Below are 26,124 nucleotides of genomic sequence, written 5' to 3'. Positions count from 1 at the left end.
AATCTGCCATCCTTATTTCATCTAGACCACATGTGACTCCAGACTAACAATGTGTCTGATTCTGCCCTGCCCCCTGAAATTACCATACAAGTGACTCAGTTCAATAGGAATTAAGGATAGGTAATAAATGTTGGCCTTGCCACTGATGTCCCTTTCCCATGAAAGAAAAAAAAAATGGAAAACTGTCAGGAGCATTTTTCGTAAGGTTTGTCTCCCCAGCATGGAAAAATATACAACCTGCAAGCAAAATTACAATTGATATAAAAATTTGCATGGATAAAAATGTGTTCTGCCAAGTGTGGTCAGATGCTAGGTTCAAGATGGCTAACATGACAATTCTTTGAAGGTGAAGGGTTCACCTGAGTGAGACTGACCATCATTGTCAGGAACCCTGTTACTTATTGGCAGAGAATAGACGGGATATTTTTGCAACAGGTATGGGGAACCTGCTCCCATCTCTGCCAGCCTGCTTGGCTGATGAAGGAATAAACTGGGTAATAAATAGCCAATGAGCCGAATTCCTCAAACACAATTCGGGAAAAGCTCTAAAGGAGCAATAGTCTCTCTTTAATTCATGTGTAATTTTGTAATGTAATTCCAGCTGAGGTACAACAACATTCAGTGCAATATAACCGAGAGGAGTTGGACCGACTGAGGGACCAATTAATGATTGCATTTCGGCAACAGATGGAGATCCGTCGCAGCCTTGTGGAACTTGAAAACACCAACATGGAGCTTCACATTGATACTTCTAGACATTTACTAACCGTAGCTGAGTGAGTCCCACAGTATCTTAATAATTCCACTACAACATGAACTGCATTGGCTGACAGAATGTAAATGCACTGAACAATTCAGCACTTCCATTACTAATACTGTATGATTCAGTGAGTTTATATATGCTTTTGATCATGCTGGTTTTCCTACAACCTAGTGGAACCACTTTCCCCTCTGACCTGGTGCCAAATTTGAGCTTTTGCTTCCAGCAGGGTATTTGTATCTGATGAGGCAATACTTATGTTAGCTCCTATAAAATTAGAATGATGCATGGGTAATATAGTACTGAAAGCTTTAACAGCTCCTGATGGCTGTATATATTACAGTCACATCAGTATCTGGGCTACTATTAATCTATTTGGTTACAAAGGGTAGCATACTATGTTTCAAATGGCCTCAATTCAGATGGAGTCTGAGACCTTTCTACCATGAGGTTATTATTCTACAATACAGTAATGTAATCATGAGCATGTCTCTTAAAGATATGCCATATGCTAGCTGAGAGATAGAACTCCACACCTCCTTTTGTAACGTTTTACCACAAACAAATGGGTCTGAAGGAGGAGAAGGCCTTTGGATTCCAAGGCTTCCAGTATGTTTTCTTGGGGCACGCACACATCAGCCTAGATTGTCATTGAGTTAGGTTGATTTGGGAGTCCTTTAAAAATGAGGTAGTTCTGACTTTTATCAGAACCATTTCTGGACTTTCTGATTTTCACCAGACCTTTGTAAGAATGCAGGCTAGTTTGGGATGTGACTGTCAACCTGCACTGTCAACAGAGCCAGTTCGGAGATAGGCACAGCTTACCTCACCACAATTTGTAAGCAGTTGGGTCAATTTTTAAAGGTTTGTAATTCATGGTGTGGTATGAGTGAGTGCCACCATTCATTTCCCTTTGACTGGACCCAAGGACACTTACTTTCCAGTGGCAGAAGACCAACCAGTAACAAATTGTCACAAGGTGGGCCTTCAATTAATTATCTTCAATTAATTGCATGATAGCAATCGGGTGCAAGCAACAGTGATAAGCTATGCATTGTTATTAAACTTGTGAGGACACTTGTGGATACAGGTGCTCCTTATCTGGAGGGTTCTTAATTTCCTGCATACCTTTCATAGCACAACTCTTCCCTGCTGAATTAGGTGGGTACTATAAGATCAGCTGAAGAGCACTTTATCTCATGGAATTCAACTGCTTAGTAGAAATAAACAAGCTCTTCTTGCTGTATTTTCTTCTTTTTGACCATGGAATTGTATACAGTTTAACCTCATTGTAATCATTCATCTCTTTACTCCCAAACTCTGATACAACTATACTTTAAAGTGTACTTCAATAGGTTGGCTATCTTTCCACACTGTAAGTAATCTAATCTAATCTAATCTAATCTAATCTAATCTAATCTAATCTAATCTAATCTTCATTCTCCTCCATGGTTGTTATACTGGTGTATCAAAGATTTATCCCAATTGGGACTGCTGTTTCCTTAGCATTATCTCTGTTATTAGGTACTCATAATTCTGCTTTGCAAGCTACATAATTTATGTTAAAGAATATTCCTTGAGAATTTAGGTTGTCAGCTCATCCAACATGCAAGTTAGATCTGCAATAACAATTTGTTCTGCAGGCAGTATCATTGTTGGAATGATACTGTGCTTGAGTGGTTTCGGTCACTCGTTATCATCAGTATTTGCTTCTACTCACAAACATTGCTGAATTACATTATAGTACAGTACAGTACAAAAATGAGCCCTTTGGCCTACAATGTTGTGCTGAACAGGATGCCAAATTAAACTAATCCCTTCTGCCTGCCTTTGGTCTATGTCACTCCATTCCTTGCATTCACATGTGTTTATCTAAAAGTCTCTTAAAGGCCCCTATCATATTTGCCTCCATCATTAGCAGCATGTTCCAGACTGCTACCACACTTTTTTTAAAAAAAATCTTGCCCCTCATCTCCTTTGAACATTTTGCCTCTCACATTAAATGCCCTCTATTTTTAGACATTTCACTTTTGAGGAAAAGATTTTGACTGTCAATCCTTTCTATGTATCTCAATTTTATAAACTTCTATCAAGTCTCTCCTCAGCCTCTGCCGCTCCAGAAAAAAAAAACTTGTTTTTTTGAGCCTATCCTTATAGTTCATAACCTCTAATCCAGGCAGCATCCTGGTAAATCTCTTCTGCACCCTCTCCAAAGCCTCCACATCCTTCCTGTAATATAGTGACCAGAATTGAATGCAATACTCTAGATGTGGCCTAATCTAAGTCTTATGAAGCTGCAACATGACATCCTGACTCTTGTATTCAATTGTCTGACCAATAAAGGCAAGCGTCCATATGCTACCTTCACCATATCTACTTGTGTGGCAATTTCAGGAAGCTATGGAGTAGAACCCAAGATCAGGTCCAGCCATTAACTCTAACTCTATACCTTTCCTCAACATTTGATCTCCTAAATTGTAGTCCTTCAAACTTACCTGGATTAAACTCCATCCATTTTCTCTGCCCATATCAGCTGTATCCTTTGACAACCTTCTACACTATCCACAATTCCATTGATCTTTGTATCATCTGCAGACCTACTGACCCATCTATCTACATTTTCATCCAAGTCAATTGCATATCACAAACAGCAGAGATCCCAATCTGGATCCCTGCTGAACACCACTGGTCATGGACCTCCAGCCTGAAAAATGCTTCCACTATTACCCTCTATCTTCTGTGGGCCAGCCAGTTCTGAATCCATGCAGCCAAGTCACTGTGGATGAGAGACCTTGTCAAAAGCCTTATTAAAATCCATGTGGATAACATTCACTGCTCTACCCTCATTGGTTACCTTCATTGCCTTCTCCAAACATTCAATTAAGTTATGGAAATGTGTTGCTGGAAAAGCGCAGCAGGTCAGGCAGCATCTAGGGAACAGGAGAATCGACGTTTCGGGCATTAGCCCTGAAGAAGGGCTAATGCCCGAAACGTCGATTCTCCTGTTCCCTAGATGCTGCCTGACCTGCTGCGCTTTTCCAGCAACACATTTCCATCTCTGATCTCCAGCATCTGCAGCCCTCACTTTCTCCTCATTCAATTAAGTTAGTAAGACATGACCTGCCCTGCACAAAGCCATGCTGATGATCCCTTTTTAGGCTATGCTTTTCCAATTGCATATAAATCCTATTCCGCTCATGGCTTCCCAACTACCAATGTGAGATTCCCCGATCTATAGTTTCCTAGATTATCCCAATTTCCCTTCTTGAAGAGAAGAACAACATTAGCTACTCACCAGTCTTCCGGGACCTCTCGAGTGACTAACAAGAATACAAAGATCTTGGTCAAGACCCAGCAATTGTCTCTTGCCTCTCTCAGTAACCTGGGGTAGATACCCATTGGGCCCTGGGAACCTATCAACTTGAATGATATTCAAGAATCTCAACACCATTTCTTTCTTGATCTCAAATTGCCCTAGCATATTAGCATGCTCCATACAAATCTCATGATTCTCCATATCCTTCTCCTGGGTAAATACAACGCAAAGTACTCATTTAGAATCTTACCCACCCAAACACAAGTTCCCTCCTCTATCCTTCAGTGGTCCTACCTTATTCTCTTGTTTTTAATGTATGTATAGAATACCTTTGGATTCTCTTTAACCCTACTTGCCAAGATCATTTCATTGCCCCTTTTTGCTTTCCTAATTCCATGCTTGGGTTCTTCATCATGGGCCCTATCCAATTTTTGCTTCCTAAACCTTAGATATGCTTTTTTGCCTTTTGACTAAATTCATAACCTCCTCATTATCCAATGGTCCCTTACCTTTCCATCCTTGCCCTTCCTCCTTAGTGAAACATGCTGGTCCTGAACTCTCATCAGCTGGTCTTTAAACAATTCCCACATGTCAAATGTGGACTTGCCTGATAACAGCTCCTTCCAGTTAACACTCCATGGCTCCTGCCTAATACTGATGTAATTTGTCCTCCCTCAGTTTATTACCTTGCTGAGGGTCCTAACTTATCCTTTCTCTCAGATCTCAAATCTGAACAAATTGTGATCACTGTTTCCAAAATGCTCTCCCAGTGAAAGGTCAGTCACCGAGCCAGGCTCATTAGCCAGTGCAAGGTCAAGTATTGCCTCTCCTGTAGTTGGATTATCCACATACTGTTTCAAGAAACCCTCTTGGATACACTGAACAAATTCTGCCCCGTCTAAGGTCCTTGCTTTTAGGGAGTCCCAGTTAATATCGGGGAAGTTAGTCACCCACCATAACAATTCCATTTTTATTGCATCTTTCCACAATCTGTCTATATTTTTTCCTCAATGTCTTGGTGGCTGATGAGGGGTGCAGCTATAGTATAATCCTATCAGAGTGATTGCACCGATCTTATTTTTCAACTCGACCAATATTGCCTCAGGGGATGTGCCCTCCAGTATGTCCTCTGAGTGCAAATGTAACATTTTCTCTGATTAGTGATGCAACTCCTCCCATCTCTTTTACCTTTCTCACTATCTTGTCTAAAACAATGAAACCTTCGAATATTGAGCAGCCAATCCTGTCTCTTTGTCAACCAAGTCTCTGTAATGGCCACACAATCATAGTCCCATGTACTGATCCAGGCTCTGAGCTCATCTGCCTTACCTATAATATTCACTGTATTGAAATAAACACACTTCAGCCGAGAAATCATGTTGATTTAATTTCTTCTGCCTTTTCCTTTCTTTCTGATTTCTAGGTCTTAAATGTACCTTCCCTTCCATCCCTCTCATCATCTGTAGATTGTCCAATGTTAAGAATTGAAAACATTTCCACTGTTTAGTCACATATTTCCTTCCTGTTGATATACGAAATGATTCTCTTATATCAATGCAAGGATTCAATTGTTCTCCTGTTTTTGAGTTCCTCCATGCATCTAGGAAGTTTAATTAGATACTTTACTGTGTTATGCTGAGACAATTTTGTCTTTGGATAGATTTAGCAAAGCTTAATTTCTCTTGACCTGTTCACTATCTCTTGTTGAAGTCAAGTAATATGTACAGGTTCAAAAGTGTTGATTGTAAATCACATGTACGTTCTCAACTCTCATAACCTCTTTGTGATGTAGCATATGTTATGGCATGTGAACCAAATAGTTTAGTCTCCATATGATGTAACTTCTGTTTCTTTAGCCTTGGCACTTGATCTGATGAGACAGTGACACTAGCCCCTTACTTGAGACAAATAAGTGGGTTTCCTCTGGGTTCTCTGGTTTCCTCCCAAATCCAATCCAAAGATGTGCAGGCCAGGTGAATTGGCCATTCTAAATTGCCCATACTGTTAGGTGCATTAGTCAGAGGGAAATGGGTCTGGGTGGGTAACTCTTCGGAGGGTCGGTGTAGACTTCTTGGGCCAAAAGGCCTGTTTCCACATTGCAGGGAATCTAATGTAATCTAATCTAAATAAGATGTCCATTGGCATCAACAAGTTTTGTCAAACTCTCATTAGATGGATCACCTAATGTCCCCTACTAGTGCATTCAGTATATGAATGGTGGATCTCTGAAATTTGTGAATAGGCAGTTGACTGTTTTGACTCTATAATGTCCTACTTCTGCACATCTTCTGGATGTAACCTGGACTGTATCAGATACCACATTCATTTGTCACCGCTGGGTATTTTGTGCTTTTCATGGTTTTTTTTTATTCATTCTGGAGCATTAATACAGTTCTGTTTGGTGTACGCTTTGCGTCAGTTTTTGTGTCTTTAGGATGTTTGTAGCTTATAGAATGGGTGGCACGGTGGCACAGTGGTTAGCACTGCTGCCTCACAGCGCCAGAGACCCGGGTTCAATTCCCGCCTCAGGCGACTGACTGTGTGGAGTTTGCACGTTCTCCCCGTGTCTGCGTGGGTTTCCTCCAGATACTCCGGTTTCCTCCCACAGTCCAAAGATGTGCAGGTAAGGTGAATTGGCCATGCTAAATTGCCCGTAGTGTTAGGTAAGGGGTAAATGTAGGGGTATGGGTGGGTTGCGCTCCGACGGGTCGGTGTGGACTTGTTGGGCCGAAGGGCCTGTTTTCACACTGTAATCTAATCTAATATAATCTAATCTAATCTAGAATGAATGGGTTCTGTGCTATCCTGAAGGTTCCTCCTTCCCTCAGGATTTCTCTATTAATTCACTTGCTTTTTGCTTCTAGCACAATCCAAATAGCATTCTCCAAAGTCAAATCTTCTTTGGCTTATAATAAATCTGATAAAGAATCTTCAATAATTCTAACAACAAATCTATCTCAGTATGAATTTTGATTTTTAAAGCTTCATCGTCACATTTTTCTATTAATCTATATAGATAATTAACTAAATTATCCATGGGTTCCCGAGCGCAGAAGTGTTCTGTTAACTCTTTTTCTTTTAAGAAAATAATTTCTTCTCAAATTAACTAATTGTCGAAAGCTGGTAGGGCTGCTTCAAAATGTTTTTTTTAAAGTTTTGACAATCTACTATGTCATCAGCTGTACATCCTATTGAATGCAATAGTGTATTTACTCAGTTAGCTTAAGATGTCATATTTGGTCTTAAGTTTAAGTAATGCTGCATCTTAAGAATTGTTTTTCCAAGATATCCAATCCTCCTCTTCTTTTTGGCCTACCTCTGATATTAGTTCCAGACAGTATTACTTCTCATATCAAAAAATGTGGTGCTGGAAAAGCACAGCCGGTCAGGCAGCATCAGAGGAGCGGGAGAGACCATGTTTTGAGCATAAGTTTATGCTCTAAACATCTATTCTCCTGCTTCTCTGATGCTGCCTGACCAGCTGTGCTTTTCCAGCACCATATGTTTTGACTCTGGTCTCCAGCATCTGCAGTCCTCACTTTCTCATGTTGTGTCTTCATAATGTAATTATTTATGCTTATTATATTGGAGGTTTTAAATTCTGTAGTGTCTGAATGTTGTAATTTTTTTCCCTTGAAGACTTTACTATAAATTGTCATGCTTTTTATTTTTAAAGTATTTATATTGTGTCGAATACCATTGCATTCTTTGTTTTACTTTTCCTGATGCTTCTTATTCTGTTAAGTAGCAATACTGTAGAGGTCCACTGCTTACCGAGAGCTTTCTCGTGGCTTTGAAGTTCAATTGGAAGGTGACATTTTCTGGACACGGTCCTGTCCCCATTAGTCCAAGAACTCCCCACCTACGTTCGTGACACCACCCACGCCCTCCACCTCCTCCAGGATTTCCGCTTCCCCGGTCCCCAACGCCTCATCTTCACCATGGACATCCAGTCCCTGTACACCTCCATCCCCCATCACGAAGGACTCAAAGCACTCCGCTTCTTCCTTTCCCGCCGTACCACCCAGTACCCTTCCACCGACACCCTCCTTCGACTGACCGAACTGGTCCTCACCCTGAACAACTTTTCTTTCCAATCCTCCCACTTTCTCCAAACAAAAGGAGTAGCCATGGGCACCCGCATGGGCCCCAGCTATGCCTGCCTCTTCGTAGGGTATGTGGAACAATCCATCTTCCGCAACTACACTGGCCCCACCCCCCATCTTTTCCTTCGCTACATTGATGACTGTATCGGCGCTACCTCGTGCTCCCACGAGGAGGTTGAACAGTTCATCCACTACACTAACACCTTCCACCCCAACCTCAAATTCACCTGGACAGTCTCGGACTCCTCCCTCCCCTTCCTAGACCTTTCTGTTTCTATCTCAGGCGACCGAATCAACACGGACATCTACTATAAACCAACCGACTCCCACAGCTACCTGGACTACACCTCCTCCCATCCTGCCCCCTGTAAAAACGCCATCCCATTCTCCCAATTCCTTCGTCTCCGCCACATCTGCTCCCAGGAGGACCAGTTCAAAATACGTACAACACAGATGGCCTCCTTCTTCAAGGACCGCAATTTCCCCCCCGACGTGGTCGACGGTGCCCTCCACCGCATCTCCTCCACTTCCCGCTCCTCCGCCCTTGAGCCCCGCCCCTCCAACCGCCACCAGGACAGAACCCCACTGGTCCTCACCTACCACCCCACCAATCTCCATGTACAGCGCATCATCCGCCGTCACTTCCGCCACCTCCAAACAGACCCCAGCACCAAGGATATATTTCCCTCCCCTCCCCTATCAGCTTTCCGTAGAGACCACTCCCTCCGCGACTCCCTTGTCAGATCCACACCCCCCACCGACCCAACCTCCACTCCCGGCACCTTCCCTTGCAACCGCAGGAGATGCGCCCACATCTCCCCCCTCACTTCTCTCCAAGGCCCCAAAGGAAACTTCCATATCCGCCACAGATTCACCTGCACCTCCACCCACATCATCTACTGCATCCGCTGCAGCCGGTGTGGCCTCCTCTATATTGGGGAGACAGGCCGCCTACTTGCGGAGCGATTCAGAGAGCACCTCTGGGCCACCCGGACGAACCAACCCAACCAACCTGTAGCACAGCATTTCAACTCCCCCTCCCACTCCACCGAGGATATGCAGGTCATTGGACTTATCCACCGCCAAACCACAACAACCCGACGGTCGGAGGAGGAGCGTCTTATCTTCCGACTGGGAACCCTCCAACCGCAGGGGATGAACTTGGACTTCACCAGTTTCTTCATCCCCCCTCCCCCCACCTTGTCTCAGCCGGATCCCTCCAGCCCGGCACCGCCTTCCTGACCTGCAGTCTTCTTCTTGACCTCTCCGCCTCCATCCTACTCCGACCTATCACCCTCACCTTGACCTCTTTCCACCTATCACATTTCCAACGCCCCTCCTCCAAGTCCCTCCTCCCTACCTTTTATCTTCTGCTGCTGAACACTCTCTGCTCATTCCTGAAGAAGGGCCTGTGCCCGAAACGTTGAATCTCCTGTTCCCTGGATGCTGCCTGACCTGCTGTGCTGTTCCAGCAATAAAGTTTCAACGACATTTTCTGGAGGCAAAGTTGATAATTTCCTATCTTTCATGGTCTGAATTTCCCAAACACAGTCTTGTGCTTGCAGCCTTAATTAGTTCTTCCCATCTTAACTGAAGGTTAGATTATGAATCTGGCACTTTTATCATGACCTCAACGTCTTGTAACTGTCTTCTTCTCTTCGACTGTATCATCTTTAGCTTTTAAATTATCCCTTCCACAGTCTTCAATTCTTTGCTGTAACTATGCCTAATAATACCTGGATCCCAAGGACAACTGGTTACTGCTCTTCAAGATCCTAAATGTACAGCATTTCCTCACCCAAGTCCTTGTGATTTCATAAAAATTCATGGAGTTAATACAGCTTTATCCTTTTCAGAACTACTAACTTATACAGGACACAGCAGCTCCAAGTAATCAAGGACTATTATCTGCAAAGGGCAATCTTTTAAATGTAAATTCAATAAGTCTTCCTTATGTCCATATGCTAGGCTATGACTCTCTATCCACTTATATGCTATGCCAAACTATGCCCTAAGTCCATTCTAAAAGACCCATCGTGCCCCCCATAAGAGAATTTCCATGCTTTGTGATTCACTGTACACAGTACAGAATCAAGGTAATTTACTGACAGGATGTGTAAATAACACATTAAAAAATAGTGGAATATTATGGACAAATTACTATGTTGAAAAAATGAATGCTGCACAACAATAAAAGTGCCAATTATCTGGATCCACAAAAGTACCAATAGAATCTGTCATCAGCGATCATGGAACATTACAGTGCAGTACAGGCCCTTCAGCCCTCTATGTTGTGCTGACCTGTGGAACCAATCTGAAGCCCATCTTGCCTGCATTATTCCATATTCATCCATACGTTTATCCAATGACCATTTAATGCCTTAAAGTTGGCGAGTCTACTATTGTTGCAGGTAGGGCCTTCCATGCCCCTACTACTCTGAGTAAAGAAACTACCTCTGACATCTGTCCTGTTTCTATCATCCCTCAATCTGAAGCTATGTTCCCTCATGCTAGCCATCACCATCTGAAGAAAAAGGCTCTCACTGTCCACCTTATTTAACCCTCTGATTATCTTGTATATCCCAATTAAGTCACCTCTGAACCTTCTTTTCTCCAACAAAAAGAGCCTCAAGTCCTGAAGCCTTTGATCATAAGACCTTCCCTCCATACCAGTAAATCACCTCTGAACTCTTTCCAAAGCTTCCACATCCTTCCTATAAAGCGGTGACCAGAACTGTATGCAATACTCCAACGGCAGCTGTGCCAGAGTTTTGTACAGCTGCTGCATTGACCTCATGGCTCAGAAACTCGATTCATCGACCAATAAAAGCTAACACATCTTCTAAACAACCCTATCAACCCGGAAGGCAACTTTCGGGGATCTATGCACATGGACACCGAGATCTCTCTGCTCATCTACATTACCAAGAATCTTACCGTTAACCCAATACTCTTTATTCCTGTTACTCCCTCCAAAGTGAATCACCTCACACTTTCCCTCATTCAACTCCATTTGCCACCTCTCAGTCCAGCTCTGCAGCTTATCTATGTCCCTCTGTAACCTGCAACATCCTTCAGCACTATCCACAACTCCACTGACCTTAGTGTTATCCACAAATTTACTGACCCATCCTTCTATGCCCTCATCTAGGTTATTGATAAAAATGAGAAACAGCAGTGGCCCCAAAACAGATCCTTGTGGTATACCACTAGTAACAAGGGTCCAGGATGAACATTTTCCATCTACTATCACCCTCTGTCTTCTTTCAGCTCGTCAATTTCTGATCCAAACCATTAAATCACCCTCAATCCCATGTCTCTGTATTTTGTACAATACCCTACCTGGGAACCTGATCAAATGCCTTACTGAAATCCATATACACCACATCAACTGCTTACCCTCCTCCACCTGTTTAGTCACCTTCTCAAAGAATTCAATAAGGTTTGTGAGGCGCAGCCTACCCTTCACAAAACAGTGTTAACTATCCCTAATCAACTTATTCCTCTCGATGATGATAAATCCTATCTCTTAGAACCTTTTCCATAAGTTTACCTGCAACTGAAGTAAGGCTGACCGGTCAATAATATCAGGGTTGCCTCTACGCCCCTTCTTGAACGAGAGGACGACATTTGCTCTCCTCCAGTTTTCTAGCAGTATTCCTGTAGACAATGATGGCATGAAAATCAAAACCGAAGGCTCTGCAATCTCCTCCCTGGCTTCCCAGAGAATCCTAGGATGAATCCCATCCAGCCCAGGGGGCCTATCTATTTTCACACTTTCCAGAAATGCTAATACCTCCTTGTGAACCTCAATCCCGTCTAGTTTAATAGTCTGTATCTCAGTATTCACCTTGACAACAGTTGTCTTTTTCCAGTGTGAATACTGATGAAAAATATTCATTTAGCACTTCCCCAATCTCCTCTGACTCCATGCACAACTTCCCACTACTGTCCTTGATTGGTCCTAATCTTACTGTAGTCATTCATTTAGTCATGATATAGCTATAGAAAGCCTTAGGGTTTTCCTTGATCCTATCTGCCAATGACTTCTCTTGTCCCCTCCTGGCTCTTCTTAGCTCTCTTTAGGTTTAGTGGCTAACTTGTAACACTCAAACGCCCTAACTGAGCCTTCACATCTCCTGCCCGCACAAGTCTTCTTCCCCTTGACCAGAGATACAACGTCTTTAGTAGACCACGGCTCCCTCGCTCGATCACTTCCTCCCTGCCTGACTGGTACATACTTATCAAGGATACGCAGTGGCTTTTCCTTGAAATAAGCTCCACATTTCAATTGTGCCCATCCCCTGCAGTTTCCTTCCCCCCATCCTATGCCTCCTAAATCTTGCCTAATCACATCATAATTGCTTTTCACCTAGCTATAACTCCTGCCTTGTGTTATATACCTATATTTTTCCATCGCTAAGCTAAACATAACCAAATTGTGGTCACTATCACCAAAGTGCTCACCTACCTCCAAACCTAATACCTGGCCAAGTTCATTACACAGTACCAAATCCAATGTGGCCTCGCCCCTTGTTGGCTTGTTGACATACTGTGTCAGTAAACCCTCCTGCATTCATTGGACAAAAACTGACTCATCTAAAGTACTCACACAATAGTGTTTCCAGTCAATGCTTGGAAAGTTAAAGTCTCCATTAACAACTACCCTGTTACTCTTGCTTCTATCCAGAATTATCTTTGCCATCCTTTCCTCTGCATCTCTGGAACGATTCGGAATTCCAGAGTTACAGAAACTCCCAACAGGGTGACCTTCTCCTTTCCTGTTTCTAACCTCAGCCGATACTACCTCAGTAGACAAGTTTTCAAACGTCCTTTCTGCTACTGTTTTATACCGTCCTTGACTAACAATGCGATACCTCCCCCTCTTTTATCATCATCTCTGTTCTTACTGAAACATGTAAATCCTGGAACCTACAACAACCATTCCTGTCCCTGTTCTATCCATGTCTCTGAAATGGCCACAACATTGAAGTCCCAAGTACCAACACGTGCTGCAAGTACAGCCACCTTAATCTGAATGCTTCTTGTGTTGAAGTAGACACACTTCAAACCACCTTCCTGCTTGCCGGTGAACTCTTGAAACCATATTTCTGATCTCACCAATCTCAACCTCCCGGACACTAGAATTTAGGTTCCTATTCCCCCTGCAGCAAATATCCCCCCCAGAAAATTGGTACCTCTCTGGTTCAGGTTTAGACCATTCTGTTTGTAGAGGTCCTACCTACCCCAGAATGAGCCCCAATTATCCAGGAATCTGAAACCCTCCCTCCTGCAACATCCTGTAGCCACGCGTTCAACTCCTCTCTCTCCCTATTCCTCTCCTCATTAGCATGTGGCACTAGCAACAAGCCAGAGATAACAACTGTTTGTTCTAGTGTTAAACGTCCACCCTAGCTCCTTGAATTTCTGCCTTAAATCACCATCATTTTTCCTACGGTGTCCTCCTCCCCCTCAAGGATCCCAAAAACATGATCCAAGACATCATGAACCTTGGCACTTGGGAGACAACACACAGTCTCTCTCATTCCCACAGAACCTCCTATCTGTCCCCCTAACATTGGAATCCCAAATGACTAGTGCTCTGCTCATCTTCCCCCTTCCCTTCTGAGCAACAGGGACGGACTGTGCCAGAGATCTGTATAAAGTACCAGCACTCAGGTAAGCCTTTTAAACAGCCCATCTTAAGGCCTGACAGCCTGTGTGACTGCCCCTGCTTTACTTCCAAGTTAGCGTGCCTGACTGTAACCCATATTTGTCCACCTACCAAACACCACAGCAAAGTGGATCTCCATTTTTTTTAATCCATTCACATGCTGTGGGTGTCACGTGTTAGGCTAGCATTCATTGCTTATCCCTAATTGGCTAGAGGACAGTTAAGAGTCAACCACATTGTTGTGGATCTCGAGTCACAAGTAGGCCAGACCAGATAAGGATTGCAATTTTTTCCCTTAAGGACATTTATGAACCAGATGGGTTTTACCTGATAATCAATATTGGTTTCCTGGTGTCCATTTAACTTTTAATTCCAGGTTTTTCTGGCATTCGAACCGAGGTACCCAGAACAAAATGCTCAAGCCCAATTAATCTGGGTTTCCAGATTAATAGTTTAGCTCTGTTTACATCCGTGTACACCCTAGCCAGTAATAAACCAGAGACATCTCTATTGATGGAGAACTAACTCTACAGTCCTCTGCTCTACCAGCTGAGCTATCGAAGGAGAAGGAGATTCCTGAAGAAGGGCTTATGCCCGAAACGTCGATTCTCCTGCTCCTTGGATGCTGCCTAACCTGCTGCGCTTTTTCAGCAACACATTTTTCAGCTCTGATCTCCAGCATCTGCAGTCCTCACTTTCTCCTACATCTCTATTGATCAATTTTAAGTTGAGAGGAGGTGAATATCACCCCACTATCATGTTTTTCAGCTGCCACTTTCAATATCTGGGTGTGTCAGGAGCAGGAAGCACAAGGATTTTCTGATCAGTGAGGAATCTGTTCGATTTAGAGACCGGGATCATAATTTGATCATCTCTGATCACCGGTGTTGGAGAGTTGAACCAGTGCAGCCTCTAGGGACTCCTGGTATTGAGGTAGCCCAGCAGAGATTAGATGAGCATCTGGCCTCCAGAGACCCAGCACAGACTCCCAGCCTCATAGGCCTAGCATGGACTCCTGGCCTTAATGAAATCCAGGGGAGCTCCTCACATCAGTGAAGCCCAGCCTGGACCACTGGGCTCAAGGAATGCAAGCGCAGAATCCCGGCCTCAAGGTGAATCCAGGCATGGACTTCCTGCTTCAGAAAGACTGTAATACTGAACTTTTATTTCCTTATTTTTCTAATGTATACCTAAGATTTTGTACCTAGCTTGAGAAGGACTGTAATGCTGTTTTTTTTTGTATATAACTTTTAATTGTTCTAACTTTTGTACCTAGTTATCTTTGTACCTAAAGGATGCCAGAAATGGCAGCTTTGTGAATTTTCACTGTATTTTAGTATCCCTGTAATTGAGTACATGTGACAGTAAATCTCATTCTAATTCTAGCAATAATAACGCTAGGCTATCGCCTCCCTTCTAAGTGCCTTTAATGTTCTGACTATGCCACTGAATTTCACACCGGATTTACAATTATGCTTTTATTTTGGTTTATTTTTCTATTTTTGGAATGAATTTGTAATGGAGTGATATTGGTGCTGTGTAAACAATTTGTGACTGTGACTAAGTGCCATTTGAAAGCCTGGCTGTGTTTTCAACCCATGGAAAACTATTTAGGATAATCGTGCTGTCACTGCTGAAGTTATTATTCCCACGGTAGCTAGGGTATTCTTTGAGCTGTGTAGGAGGGCTGTTTGGCAGGAAGACATTTAAACTCACTGCAACACTTTTTTTTTTGTGTTGCAGGGTATGCTGATGATAATGATGATGCATGGTCCTTTTCAAGTATTTTGCTACTATCTGACAAACTATTCTGATGATCACTATGCAAATTACGTCAGTTCTGATCAGTACTTTTCCCCACTGGAAAATATTATTCCCTTGGTTTTTATATTCAAATCAGCAGCATCAGATCAAGCACATTTATTAATTCCAGCACAATATCTTTAAACTTAACAAGCTTAAAAGTCTTGTCTGCTAGTATAAGATGGACAGTACCAATTTGACTATTGGACTGTGATTTTGATACAGTTGACTATCTGATGGAGTTGCAGAACTGATAGCTAAAGCTCAAACTTAACCACCCAAAAGGAATTTCTATTCCGGTAGGAAACCATCATTCCCTACAATTCCTGGATGACAAATGTTTCCATATGCAGTTGTCAGGAATGAATTTATTCACGAGACATTTAATGGTGTTCTTATTTTCAACTTGACCTTGCAGGGTCGAGAGTGTGGTGCTGGAAAAGCACAGCAGGTCAGGCAGCAGTTGAGGAGCAGGGGAATTGACATTTCAGGCAAACTCCCTTCATCAGGAATGAGGTTGAGCCGACGGGGTGGTGAGATAAATGGGAGGGGGGATGGGGCTAGGGGGAAGGTAGCTGAGTGTGATAGCTAGATGGAGGTGGGGGTAATGGTGAAAGATTGGAAAGGAGGATGGAGCGGATAGGTGGGAAGGAAGTTGGACAGGTTATGAAGGCGATGCTGAGTTGGAAGGTGGGAACTGGGGAAAAAATGGGGGGGAGGAGAAACGAGGGGAACTGGTGAAATCCACATTGCTTTGGGGTTGGAGGGTCTTGAGGTGGAAGACGGGGCGTTCTTAGTCCAGGCGTCGAGTGGTTAGGGAGTGGTGATGGAGGAGGACCAGGACCTGCATGTCCTTGGCAGAGTGGGAGGGAGAGTTGAAGTGTTTGGCCATGGGGCAGTGGGGTTGGTTGGTGCGGGTGTCCTGGAGATGTTCTCTGTAGCGCTCTACAAGTATGCGTCTTGTCTCCTCTACATAGGAGGGGGGGTGGGGGTGGGGGTGGGGGTAGGGGAGGTGTGGGTGCAAGTTTTGCAATTGCGGTGGCAGAGAAGGTCCTGAAAGAGGAGGATGGGTTGGTGGGGGAGTGTGGACCTGACAAAGGAGTTGCGGAGGGAATGGTTTTTATGGGAAGCGAATAGGGGTGTGGAGGGAAATATATCTCTGGTGTTGGTGTCTGTTTGTGGGTGGCAGAAATGGTTGAGGATGATGCAATGTATGCAGAGGTTGGTGGGGTGGAAGGTGAGGAAAGTGTTCTGTCCTTGTTGCAGTTGTACGGGTGGGGTTCGAGGGGGGATGTATGGAAAATGATGAGAGGCGCTTGAGGGCATTCCTGAAGAAGGGCTTATGCCCAAAACGTCGATTCTCCTGCTCCTTGGATGCTGCCTGGCCTGCTGTTTTTTTTCCAGCACCGCACTTTTCAACACTTGAGGGCACCATCAACCACATGGGAGGGGAAATTGTGGCCTTTAAAGATGGCGGTCATCTGGTGTGTTCTGTGGTGGAACTGGTCCTCCTGGGAGCTGATGTGGCAGAGGCAGAGGAATTGGGAGTAGGGATAGCATTTTTACAGGAGGCAAGATGGGAGGAGGTGTAGTCCAGGTAGCTGTGGGAGTCGGGTTTGTAGGAGCTGTCAGTGTTGAGTCTGTCACCGTTGGAGATGGAGAGGTTCAGGAAAGGGAGAGAGTTGTCTGAGATGGTCCAGGTGAACTTAAGGTCGGGGTGGAATGTGTTGGTGAAGTTGATGAATTGTTCAACCTCCTCGTGGGAGCACGAGGTGGCGCCAATGCAGTCATCAATGTAATGGAGGGAAAGGTGGGGAATGGTGCTGGTGTAACTTCCAAGTAGTCAACAAAGAGACAGGCTAGGCAGGGGCCAGTGTGGGTGCCCATGGCTACCCCTTTCATCTGGAGGAAGTGGGAGTATTCAAAGGAGAAATGGAGGGTGAGGACCAGTTCAGCCAAACAAATGAGTGTAAGTGGAAGGGTACGGGGGAATGTCAGAAGAGGAAGAAACTGAGGACTAGTAAGACCTTTTCATGGCGGATGGAGGTATATAGGGACTGGATGTCCATGGTAAAGATGGAGGCCAAGGAAATGGAAGTCTTGGAGGAGGTGGATGGATACATGGGTTGTGACCCGAACATATGTGGATGGTTCCTGAACCGGGGGGATAGGACAGTATCAAGGTATGTGGAGATGAGTTCAGTGGGGCAGGAGCAAGCCAAGATGATAGGTTGGCCTAGGTAGTCAGGATTGTGGATTAGATTAGATTACTTAGTGTGGAAACAGGCCCTTCGTCCCAACAAGTCCATACCAACCCTCCAAAGAGCAACCCACCCAGACCAAATCCCCTACATTTACCCCTTCACCGATTAGATTAATCTTGGGTAGGAGGTAGAACTGGGTGGTGCAGGGTTCCTGAACTGTGGTTGGAAGCTGTGGGTGAGAGATCCTGAGGTGATGAGCTTGTGTATGGTCTGGGAGGAGGTTGGTTTGTTTTTGTTTGTTTGGTGATGGGAGGTGAGTAGGAAAGCTAGTTGCCACACGGAGTAAGACAGGCAAACTTATGTTGGTTATGCACGGTCTCTTGGGAGGCTGTGAGGGTACCTAATTCAAAGGTATGGTGCCTTATTGAGAGACCCTGCATTGCAAAGGGTGGGAGGGGCCTGCTGGGATTTAGCCCACTGTTCTTGGTTTTGAACTTTCTTCTCTCCACCTCCCAACCCCTTCACATTGACCAGGCCATGATATTGCCCCTGCCATTATGTACCTGTCAAGTCAGGCTTCTGACACCACTCTGGGATGTTCCCAGTCTACAGTCTTTATGCAAGGAATGCACACCAGAGACCTCTCGACCTGCCTGAGTGTGATGTACAGCTGGTGGGCCTTCCTAGAAGAGGAGACTAAGGTCTGATACTGGGTATTCCAGCATCAGGCAAGGCCCCTGCCACCTTCATAGAACCATCCCATGCCCTGAAACCTGCTCAGACATTATTCTCAATAGTGGAAAGTTCTGATCCATTTTGTTTGAGGCTGTTTAAATATAAGTTGTTTTGAATAATTGTGAAGGGAACTTTTTTTCACAAAAGAAACATGAAATGCAGCAAGTTACATAATCGACACCAAGCACCAAATCAACAGCAGCTAAAACACAATACTTTTTGATTAGTTAGAAATATATTTGAGTATTCTAATGGTGGATCTGAGCTGATTAGATATATGTAAAGTACCTAACACTGTTTGTAACTGACCTTTGGAAAAGAAACTTACAAATTGTTCCAATATAAATCCTTGGATTAGAATGTTCCAATTGTTGCACAAAGTATCTGTGGGAATGAGCTGAAGATGTAGGATTGTAGGCTGGGGATGTTAGAAGAACTTTATTTAGCTTATGGTGGATAGAATGAACAATCCATCACTAAGAATTATTGGCTTGCAGTTTAATAAGCTTAGAGTTTGGTAATAGATGTGCAGGCACCTCACTAACTTTGTTCACATTATGTGCCTGTCCCTTTGTTGTCAGTTTTCCATTTAAAAGATGCCTCAAGACCTCCCTCTGGTACCTGCCACCATATTGGATATGAACAAGTGAGAAATGTCTCACCTCTCAATCTGGCTTTAATATTTTGCCTTTTACCACCCCCTCCCACCCATCCACTGATTTCCTGCACCTTCTCTGCTACACATTGCCCACCTCAACACCCAACCCAGGCTCTACTCTTCACACTGATCCTCATAACCTTTCATACTGACTTTCAATAACACTAACCTGAGATCTGCTGCACCACCTACAGCAGTCCCACTTCACGCTTGCTGAGCAATGTTGAAATGATGTTTGAGGCTCAGTATCTAAAGTCATTTAGAAACTGCCCAGGTAGTGAACTATACCTCTCATGCCCCATGTAAATAATTTTTTTTTCATGAAACCATTTCAGCACATTCTGTTTGAACCCTAAGGTTCCTCCGTTCACTCATGTAATTGCATGTCTTATTGCACATCTTTTGATGACCTGCATACATGAAATGTCATGTCCTTTTAAAATATCCAGTGTTATGGCTGTGATGGGTAGAACGTCACCCCTTCATGTAAATGAGTTGATTCAATTCCCAAGATAATTTATAGGGTTGTTTAAGAAGGCATTTGGTATATTGGCTTTCATTAGCAGGGGGATTGAATTTAAGAGCTGCAAAGTTATGCTGCAGCTCTATGGAGCCCTGGTTAAACCACACTTGGAATACTGTGTTCAGTTCTGGTTGCCTCATTATACGAAGGATATAGAAGCTTTAGAGAGGGAGCAGAGGAGAATTACCAGGATGCTGCCTGGACTGCAGGGCATGTCTTATGAAGAAAGGTTGAAAGAGCTAGGACTTTTCTCACTGGAGTGAAGAAAGATTAGAGGTGACTTGATAGAGGTGTACAGGATGGTGAGAGGTATAGTTAGAGTGAATAGTCAGAGACATTTTCCTTGGGCAGAAATGGCTGTCACAAGGAAGCATAATTTTAAGGTGGTTGGAGGAAGTTTTAGGAGAGATGTCAGAGGTCAGTTCTTCATGCAGAGAGTGGTGGTAGTAATAGAGTTAGATCTATTAGGAACATTTTAAGCGCCTCTTGGATACGCACATGAATGAAAGTAAAATGAAGGGTATGTAGTTAGTTTGATCTTAGAGCAGGATAAAAGCTTGGCACAACATTGAGGGCCAAAGGGCCTGTACTATGCTGTACTGTTCAAATGTTCTAAAATGGCTGATTGCCTCTCTTTTGTATAGCCCTCCAAAATAAAATAAATATCCACCAGGCTTCTTCAATAAATTAAAAATAATCCATCTATCATAAATAAAAGCTACTCTTAAAGTAAGTGCCAATACTGATTACCCTCAAAGCTATGATTCTGAATTAAACTGTGTTCACTTAATCCCACACAGACACACTCTCTCAACACAAAAAAGCAAGTCTCTGTAGAGATGTTTTTCTTTTTTTAAAAAAAAGGCAAAAGAAGTAGAAACAACCATGTCAACCAAGAGTCTGGAATTAAAGGCCACAATGTGACAACTTCACGTATTCATAAGATTTCCTAGCAATGAAGCTGATTTGCTAACAGCTGTAGATTGAAGGTAAACTACTAATTCTGATCCCAGATGACCTGGATGTGAATGTTTGACAGTTGCTCATAGTCCACTTCCTCCAGGTGTTACCAGGTAGACAAAATACTGACACCAAAATGTTAATATAGAATATATAATTTGAAAATTACTAATGAGAGCAGAATTTCAGGAGAAAGAGTCTTGCAGTTTCTGGAGTGCTGTCTTTTCTCCAATTCCTTGATCTGTGAAATGGAATTTCCATTCTAGAAAGGTTTGCTAGGCAACCACTAGCATAGAGACAAACCTTAGCCCCCAGTCCTAACCCTCCAGTCCTCTCAAAATTAGTTTTTTTTCCCCATTTATCAAGGTAATAAACCCCATCTCTTGTCTCCTTTGAAGCTTCATTTGATCATTTCTCCAAAGTCACTTTATTTCTAGTTTTTAAAAATGGTGGCTTGACCCGAAACATTGACTTCTGCACCGCCTGCAGTTGTTTTTTTGTCCCTCACCGGCACTTCGCTGCACCAAGGTAAGTTGTGCTGCTCTGGGACTCCAGCTTCCCCTCACATTGCTTAAGAACTGCTAAAAAGAGAGAAGAAAAAAAACTCCACTCTGCCGCCATCTTGTTTGTAATGTAATTATAATGTCATTACGTTACATCTGAATGAGAGTTGCTTGTGAAACATCAGATTATACCTTTAAGTATTCATTACTATTGCCTACAAGGAACATAAGCAATACAACAACATCTGGAACACTTGGTTAGCTCTTCCCAGCAAAACTTTACAACCTCGTGGGCAGATCTTATATCGGGATATTAGTTTATTCTAATTGTCTTAAACAACAATAACAAAAAGATGGCAGATAAAAACAATCCAATTGACGTGCATGTAGAATTTCAAAATAAGAGTGGTAAGATGCCAGATATTGTATTTTATAAACTTGAAGTTTATGGGATAAAATGGAGAGAATCATGGAATTGTTAAAGTACAAAATGAACCCATTGGCTCATTGTGTCTGCACAGACTATCTGAATGAGCAGTTGTCCTACTGCCCACCTTCTCGCCAGAACTCTGTATGTTCTTCATTGTTAAACAACAATTCAATTTCTTTTCAGAGCCTCCAGCACACACTGTCAGGCAGAGCTTTCTAGACCCTAACCATTTCATGTATGAGGAAGGTTCCCCTCAGGTCTTTATAGCTTCAATCCTCACTTTCTCCCCTTTATAGCTTCAGTTGCCAATTATGTGAAATCTGCAGCCTCTTGTTCTCCATCATTGTTAAAGGTTGGTCACTACCTATTTTTATCAGACTTTTTAAATTGATTTTAAATGCATATATTAAATCTCCTGTCAACCTTCCCTTCAAGGAAACAATCCTAACTCTATAAATGAAGTTCTGCATTCTGGGAACCCTGCATAGAACCATACAGTACAGGAAACGGCCCTTCAGCTCATGACACCAAATTAAACTAATCCCCTTCTGCCTGCCCTTAGTCCATATCCTTCCATCCCCTATATATGCATGTGCTTATCTAAAAGTCCCTTAAATTCCCTTATCATATCTGCCTCAACTACTACCTCTGGCAATGCATTCCAGACTCCTACCACTCTGTGTGCAAAAAACTTGTCCCCTCTCCTCTTAAATGCATGACCCCTAGTATTAGACATTTCAACTCTGGTGTAAAAGATTCTAATCGTCAACCCTATTAATGCATACCTTAATTTTATAGACTTCCATCAAGTCTCCCCTCAGCCTCTGCTGCTCCAGAGAAAACAACCCATGTTTCTATCCTCTCCTTATAGCTCATACCATCTAATTCAGGCATCATCCTGATAACTCTCCAAAGCCTCCAAATCTTTCATTGTCATGTGGTAACCAGAATTGAAAGCAATACACTAGGCGTGGCCCAACCGAAGTCTCTTAAAGCTGCAACATTACATCCTGACTCTTGTACTCAATTCCCTGACCAATAAAGGCAAGCATGCAATACGCCTTCTTTACCACCCTATATACTTGTGTGTCCTATTCTTACATATCAGCAAGAGCAAAGGACCCAACAACAACTCCTGAGGAACTCCACTATAAACATGCTCCAGTCCAGGAAGCATCTTTAACCACTACTGTTTCCTTTCACTCAATTAACTGAATATGTACAGTCCCTTTCATTGCGTATCATAGAATTTTGTTCAAGTCTTCTCTGTGGCACTGTATCGAATGTTTTCTGAAAGTCCACATACACCACCTCAACAGCATTACCTTCACCCAGCTTCTCTGTTACTCATCATAAGTCACTCGCAAGTTATTTAAATAAAATCCAATGCTGATTTTCCTTAATTTGCATTTTCCCAAATGACCATTAATTCTGTCCTGAATTATTGTTTCAAGAAGTTTTCCCATCACTGATGTTAAACTAATTGGTCAACTGTTTCCGGGCTTATCTTTCCAAACTAGTTGAAGAAAGAGAGGGATAGGGATGTAAGGCAGGATTTCGGGGAGCTAGGGTGGAAGCTGAGAGCTAGAACAAGGAGTTGTTATCTCTGGTTTGTTACCCCTGCCACATGATAGAGAGGCAAGGAATAGGGAGAGATATCAGCTGAACACGTGGTTGCAAGGATGGTGCGGTTGGGAGGGTTTCAGGTTCTTGGATAATTGGGGCTCATTCTGGGGAAGGTGGGACTTGTACAAACAGGACGGTCTTCACTTGAACTAGAGGGGTACTAATATCCTTGGTGGGAAATTTGCTGGTGCTATTTGAGTGGGTTTAAACTAGCTCAGCAGGGGAATGGGAACCTGAGGTGTAGTTGCAGTGCACAGATGGATGAGAGTAAGAAGGACAGGGACAGGATTTCAGGGTTACAGGAATGTGCTGGCAGACAGCAAACTGGTTTGAAGTGTGTCTCCTTCAACACCAGAAGTATCAAACTAAGGTAGGTGAGCTTGCAGCATGGATAGGTACCTGGGACTTCAATTGTTGCGGCCATTTTGGAGACATGGATAGAGCAGGGTGAGGAATGGATGTTGCAGGTTCCAGGGTTTAGATCTTTGATTAAGAACAGGCAAGGCGGTAGAAGAGGGGAGGCATGGCCTTGTTAGTCAAGGATAATATAACAGTGGCTGAGAGAACTTTTGATGAGGCCTCGTCTACTGAGGTAGTGTGGGCTGAGGTTAGAAACAGGAGAGGAGAGGTCACACTGCTTGGGGTTTTTTAATAGGCCTCCACAGAGTTCCAGGGAGGTGGAAGAGAGGATTAGTAAAATTATTCTGGGTAAGAGTGAAAGGAACAGGGTGGTCATTACGGGGGACATTAACTTCCCCAACATTGACTGGAAATGCTATAATTCTAGTATATCGGATGGATCAGTTTTTGTTGAAAGTGTACAGGAGGGTTTCCTCACACAGTATGTTGAAGGGCCAACAAGACGAGAGGCCACACTGGATCTGGTCCTTGCTAATGAACCAGGCCAGGTGTTTGATTTAGTTGTAGGTGAGCACTTTGGAGAGAGTGACCATAATTCAGTTACGTTTAGTTTAGCGATGGAAAGGGATAGGTACATGCCAACGGTCAAGAGTTATCAATGGGGCAGGGGCAATTATAATGCAATTTGGCACGAATTAGGTTGCATAGAATGGGGTAGCAAGCTGAAGGGGATGCAGACAATGGAAATATGGCGCTGGTTTAAGGAACAGACATTGCATGTCCTTGATAGGTAATTCCCTATAAGGCAGGGAGGAAGTGAAAGGGTAAGGGAACTGTGGATTACAACAGAAATTGTATCTCTTGTTAAGCAGAAGAAGGAGGCTTATGTGTTGATGAGGCAAGATGGTTCAGATGAGGTGATGGAGAGTTACAGATCAGCTAGTAAGTATTTAAAGAGAGAATTAAGAAGAGCAAAGAGAGGACACAAGCAGTCTTTAGCAAATAGAATAAAGGAGAACCCTAAAGCTTTCTATAGATACATGAGGAATAAAATGATGATTAGGGTAGGAATAGGGCCAATCAAAGACAGAAATGGGAAGTTGTGTGTGGACCCTGTAGAGATTGGAGAGGTGCTAAACGAACATTTCTCATCGATTTTCACTCAGGAAAAGGAAACTATTGTAGAGGAGAAGAATGAGGTATGAGATATTAGACTAGAAAGGATTGAAGTTAGTTACGAACAAGTGTTATCAATTCTAGAAGGAGTGAAAGTAGACAAGTCCCCTGGGCCAAATGGGATTTATCCAAGGATTCTCTGGGAAGTTGGGGAGGAGATAGCAGAGCCTTTGGCATTGACATTTGAGTCGTCATTGTCTACAGGTTTAGTACCAGAGGACTGGAAGATTGCAAATGTTATGCCCTTGTTCAAGAAGGGCAATAGAGATGATCCAGGTAATTATAGACCAGTGAGCCTTACGTCTATTGTAAGAAAGGGTTTGGAAAGGATTATAAGATTTATAAGCATCTAGCAAGCAACAATTTGATTTCAGATAGTCAACATGGTTTTGTCAAGGGCAGGCCGTGTCTCACAAACCTCAGAGTTTTTTTGAGAAGGTGACCAAGCATGTAGATGAGGGAAGGGCAGTTGACGTGGTATACATGGACTTCAGTAAAGCCTTTGATAAGGTTCCACATGGTAGGCTGTTGGAGAAAATGCAGGGGCATGGAATTGAGGGTGATTTAGCAGTTTGGATTAGAAACCGGCATTCTGAAATAAGGCGACAAGTGGTGGTTGATTGAAAATATTCAGCCTGGAGTCTGGTTACTAGTGGTGTGCCACAAGGATCTGTTTTGGGACGACTGCTGTTTGTCATTTTTATAAATGACTTAGACACAGGCATAGGTAGATGGATTAGTAAACTTGCAGACAACACTAAAGTCGGTGAAGTAGTGGACAATTTGGAAGAATGTTACAGGTTGCAGGGGGACTTGGATAAACTGCAGAATTGGGCTGAGAGGTGGCAAATGGAGTTCAATGCAGCTAAATGTGAGGTGATGCACTTTGGGAAGAATAACAGGAAGGCAGAGTACTGGGTCAATGGAAAGATTCTTGGTAGTGTGCATGTCAGAGGGATCTTGGAGTCCATATACATAGAACATAGAAGAATACAGCGCAGTATAGGCCCTTCGGTCCTCTATGTTGCGCCGATCCGAATACATAGATGCCTGAAAGTTGCCATCCAGGTGGATAGTGCTGTTAAGGCAGCATATGGTGTGTTAGGTTTCATTGGTAGAGGGATGGAGTTCTGGAGTCGCAATATCATGCTGCAACTATACAAAACGCTAGTGCGGCCACACTTGGAATATAATGTACAGTTCTGTTCGCCATATTTCGGGAAGGATGTGGAAGCATTGGAAAAGGTGCAGAGAAGATTTACCAGGATGTTGCCTGGTCTGGGAGGAAGG

General features: G+C 43.3%; 1 protein-coding gene across 2 annotated transcripts in view; it reads left to right on the top strand.

Moving 5' to 3' along the window:
- The window catches only part of LOC122560470 (kinesin-like protein KIF19), a 332,615-nt gene that overhangs the window by 176,436 nt on the left and 130,055 nt on the right, over positions 1-26,124 (top strand). For both annotated transcript variants that reach the window (XM_087998033.1, XM_087998034.1), the window contains one exon: positions 602-776. In XM_087998033.1, the coding sequence (XP_087854159.1) occupies positions 602-776 (175 nt within the window). The remainder of the gene's footprint in view (positions 1-601; positions 777-26,124) is intronic.

Source organism: Chiloscyllium plagiosum, unplaced genomic scaffold (assembly GCF_037043375.1).
Source record: "Chiloscyllium plagiosum isolate Xiang-an unplaced genomic scaffold, Cpla_swu_hap1 HiC_scaffold_20, whole genome shotgun sequence".
Classification (NCBI taxonomy): domain Eukaryota; kingdom Metazoa; phylum Chordata; class Chondrichthyes; order Orectolobiformes; family Hemiscylliidae; genus Chiloscyllium; species Chiloscyllium plagiosum.
This window is presented reverse-complemented; position numbering and strand designations above follow the sequence as displayed.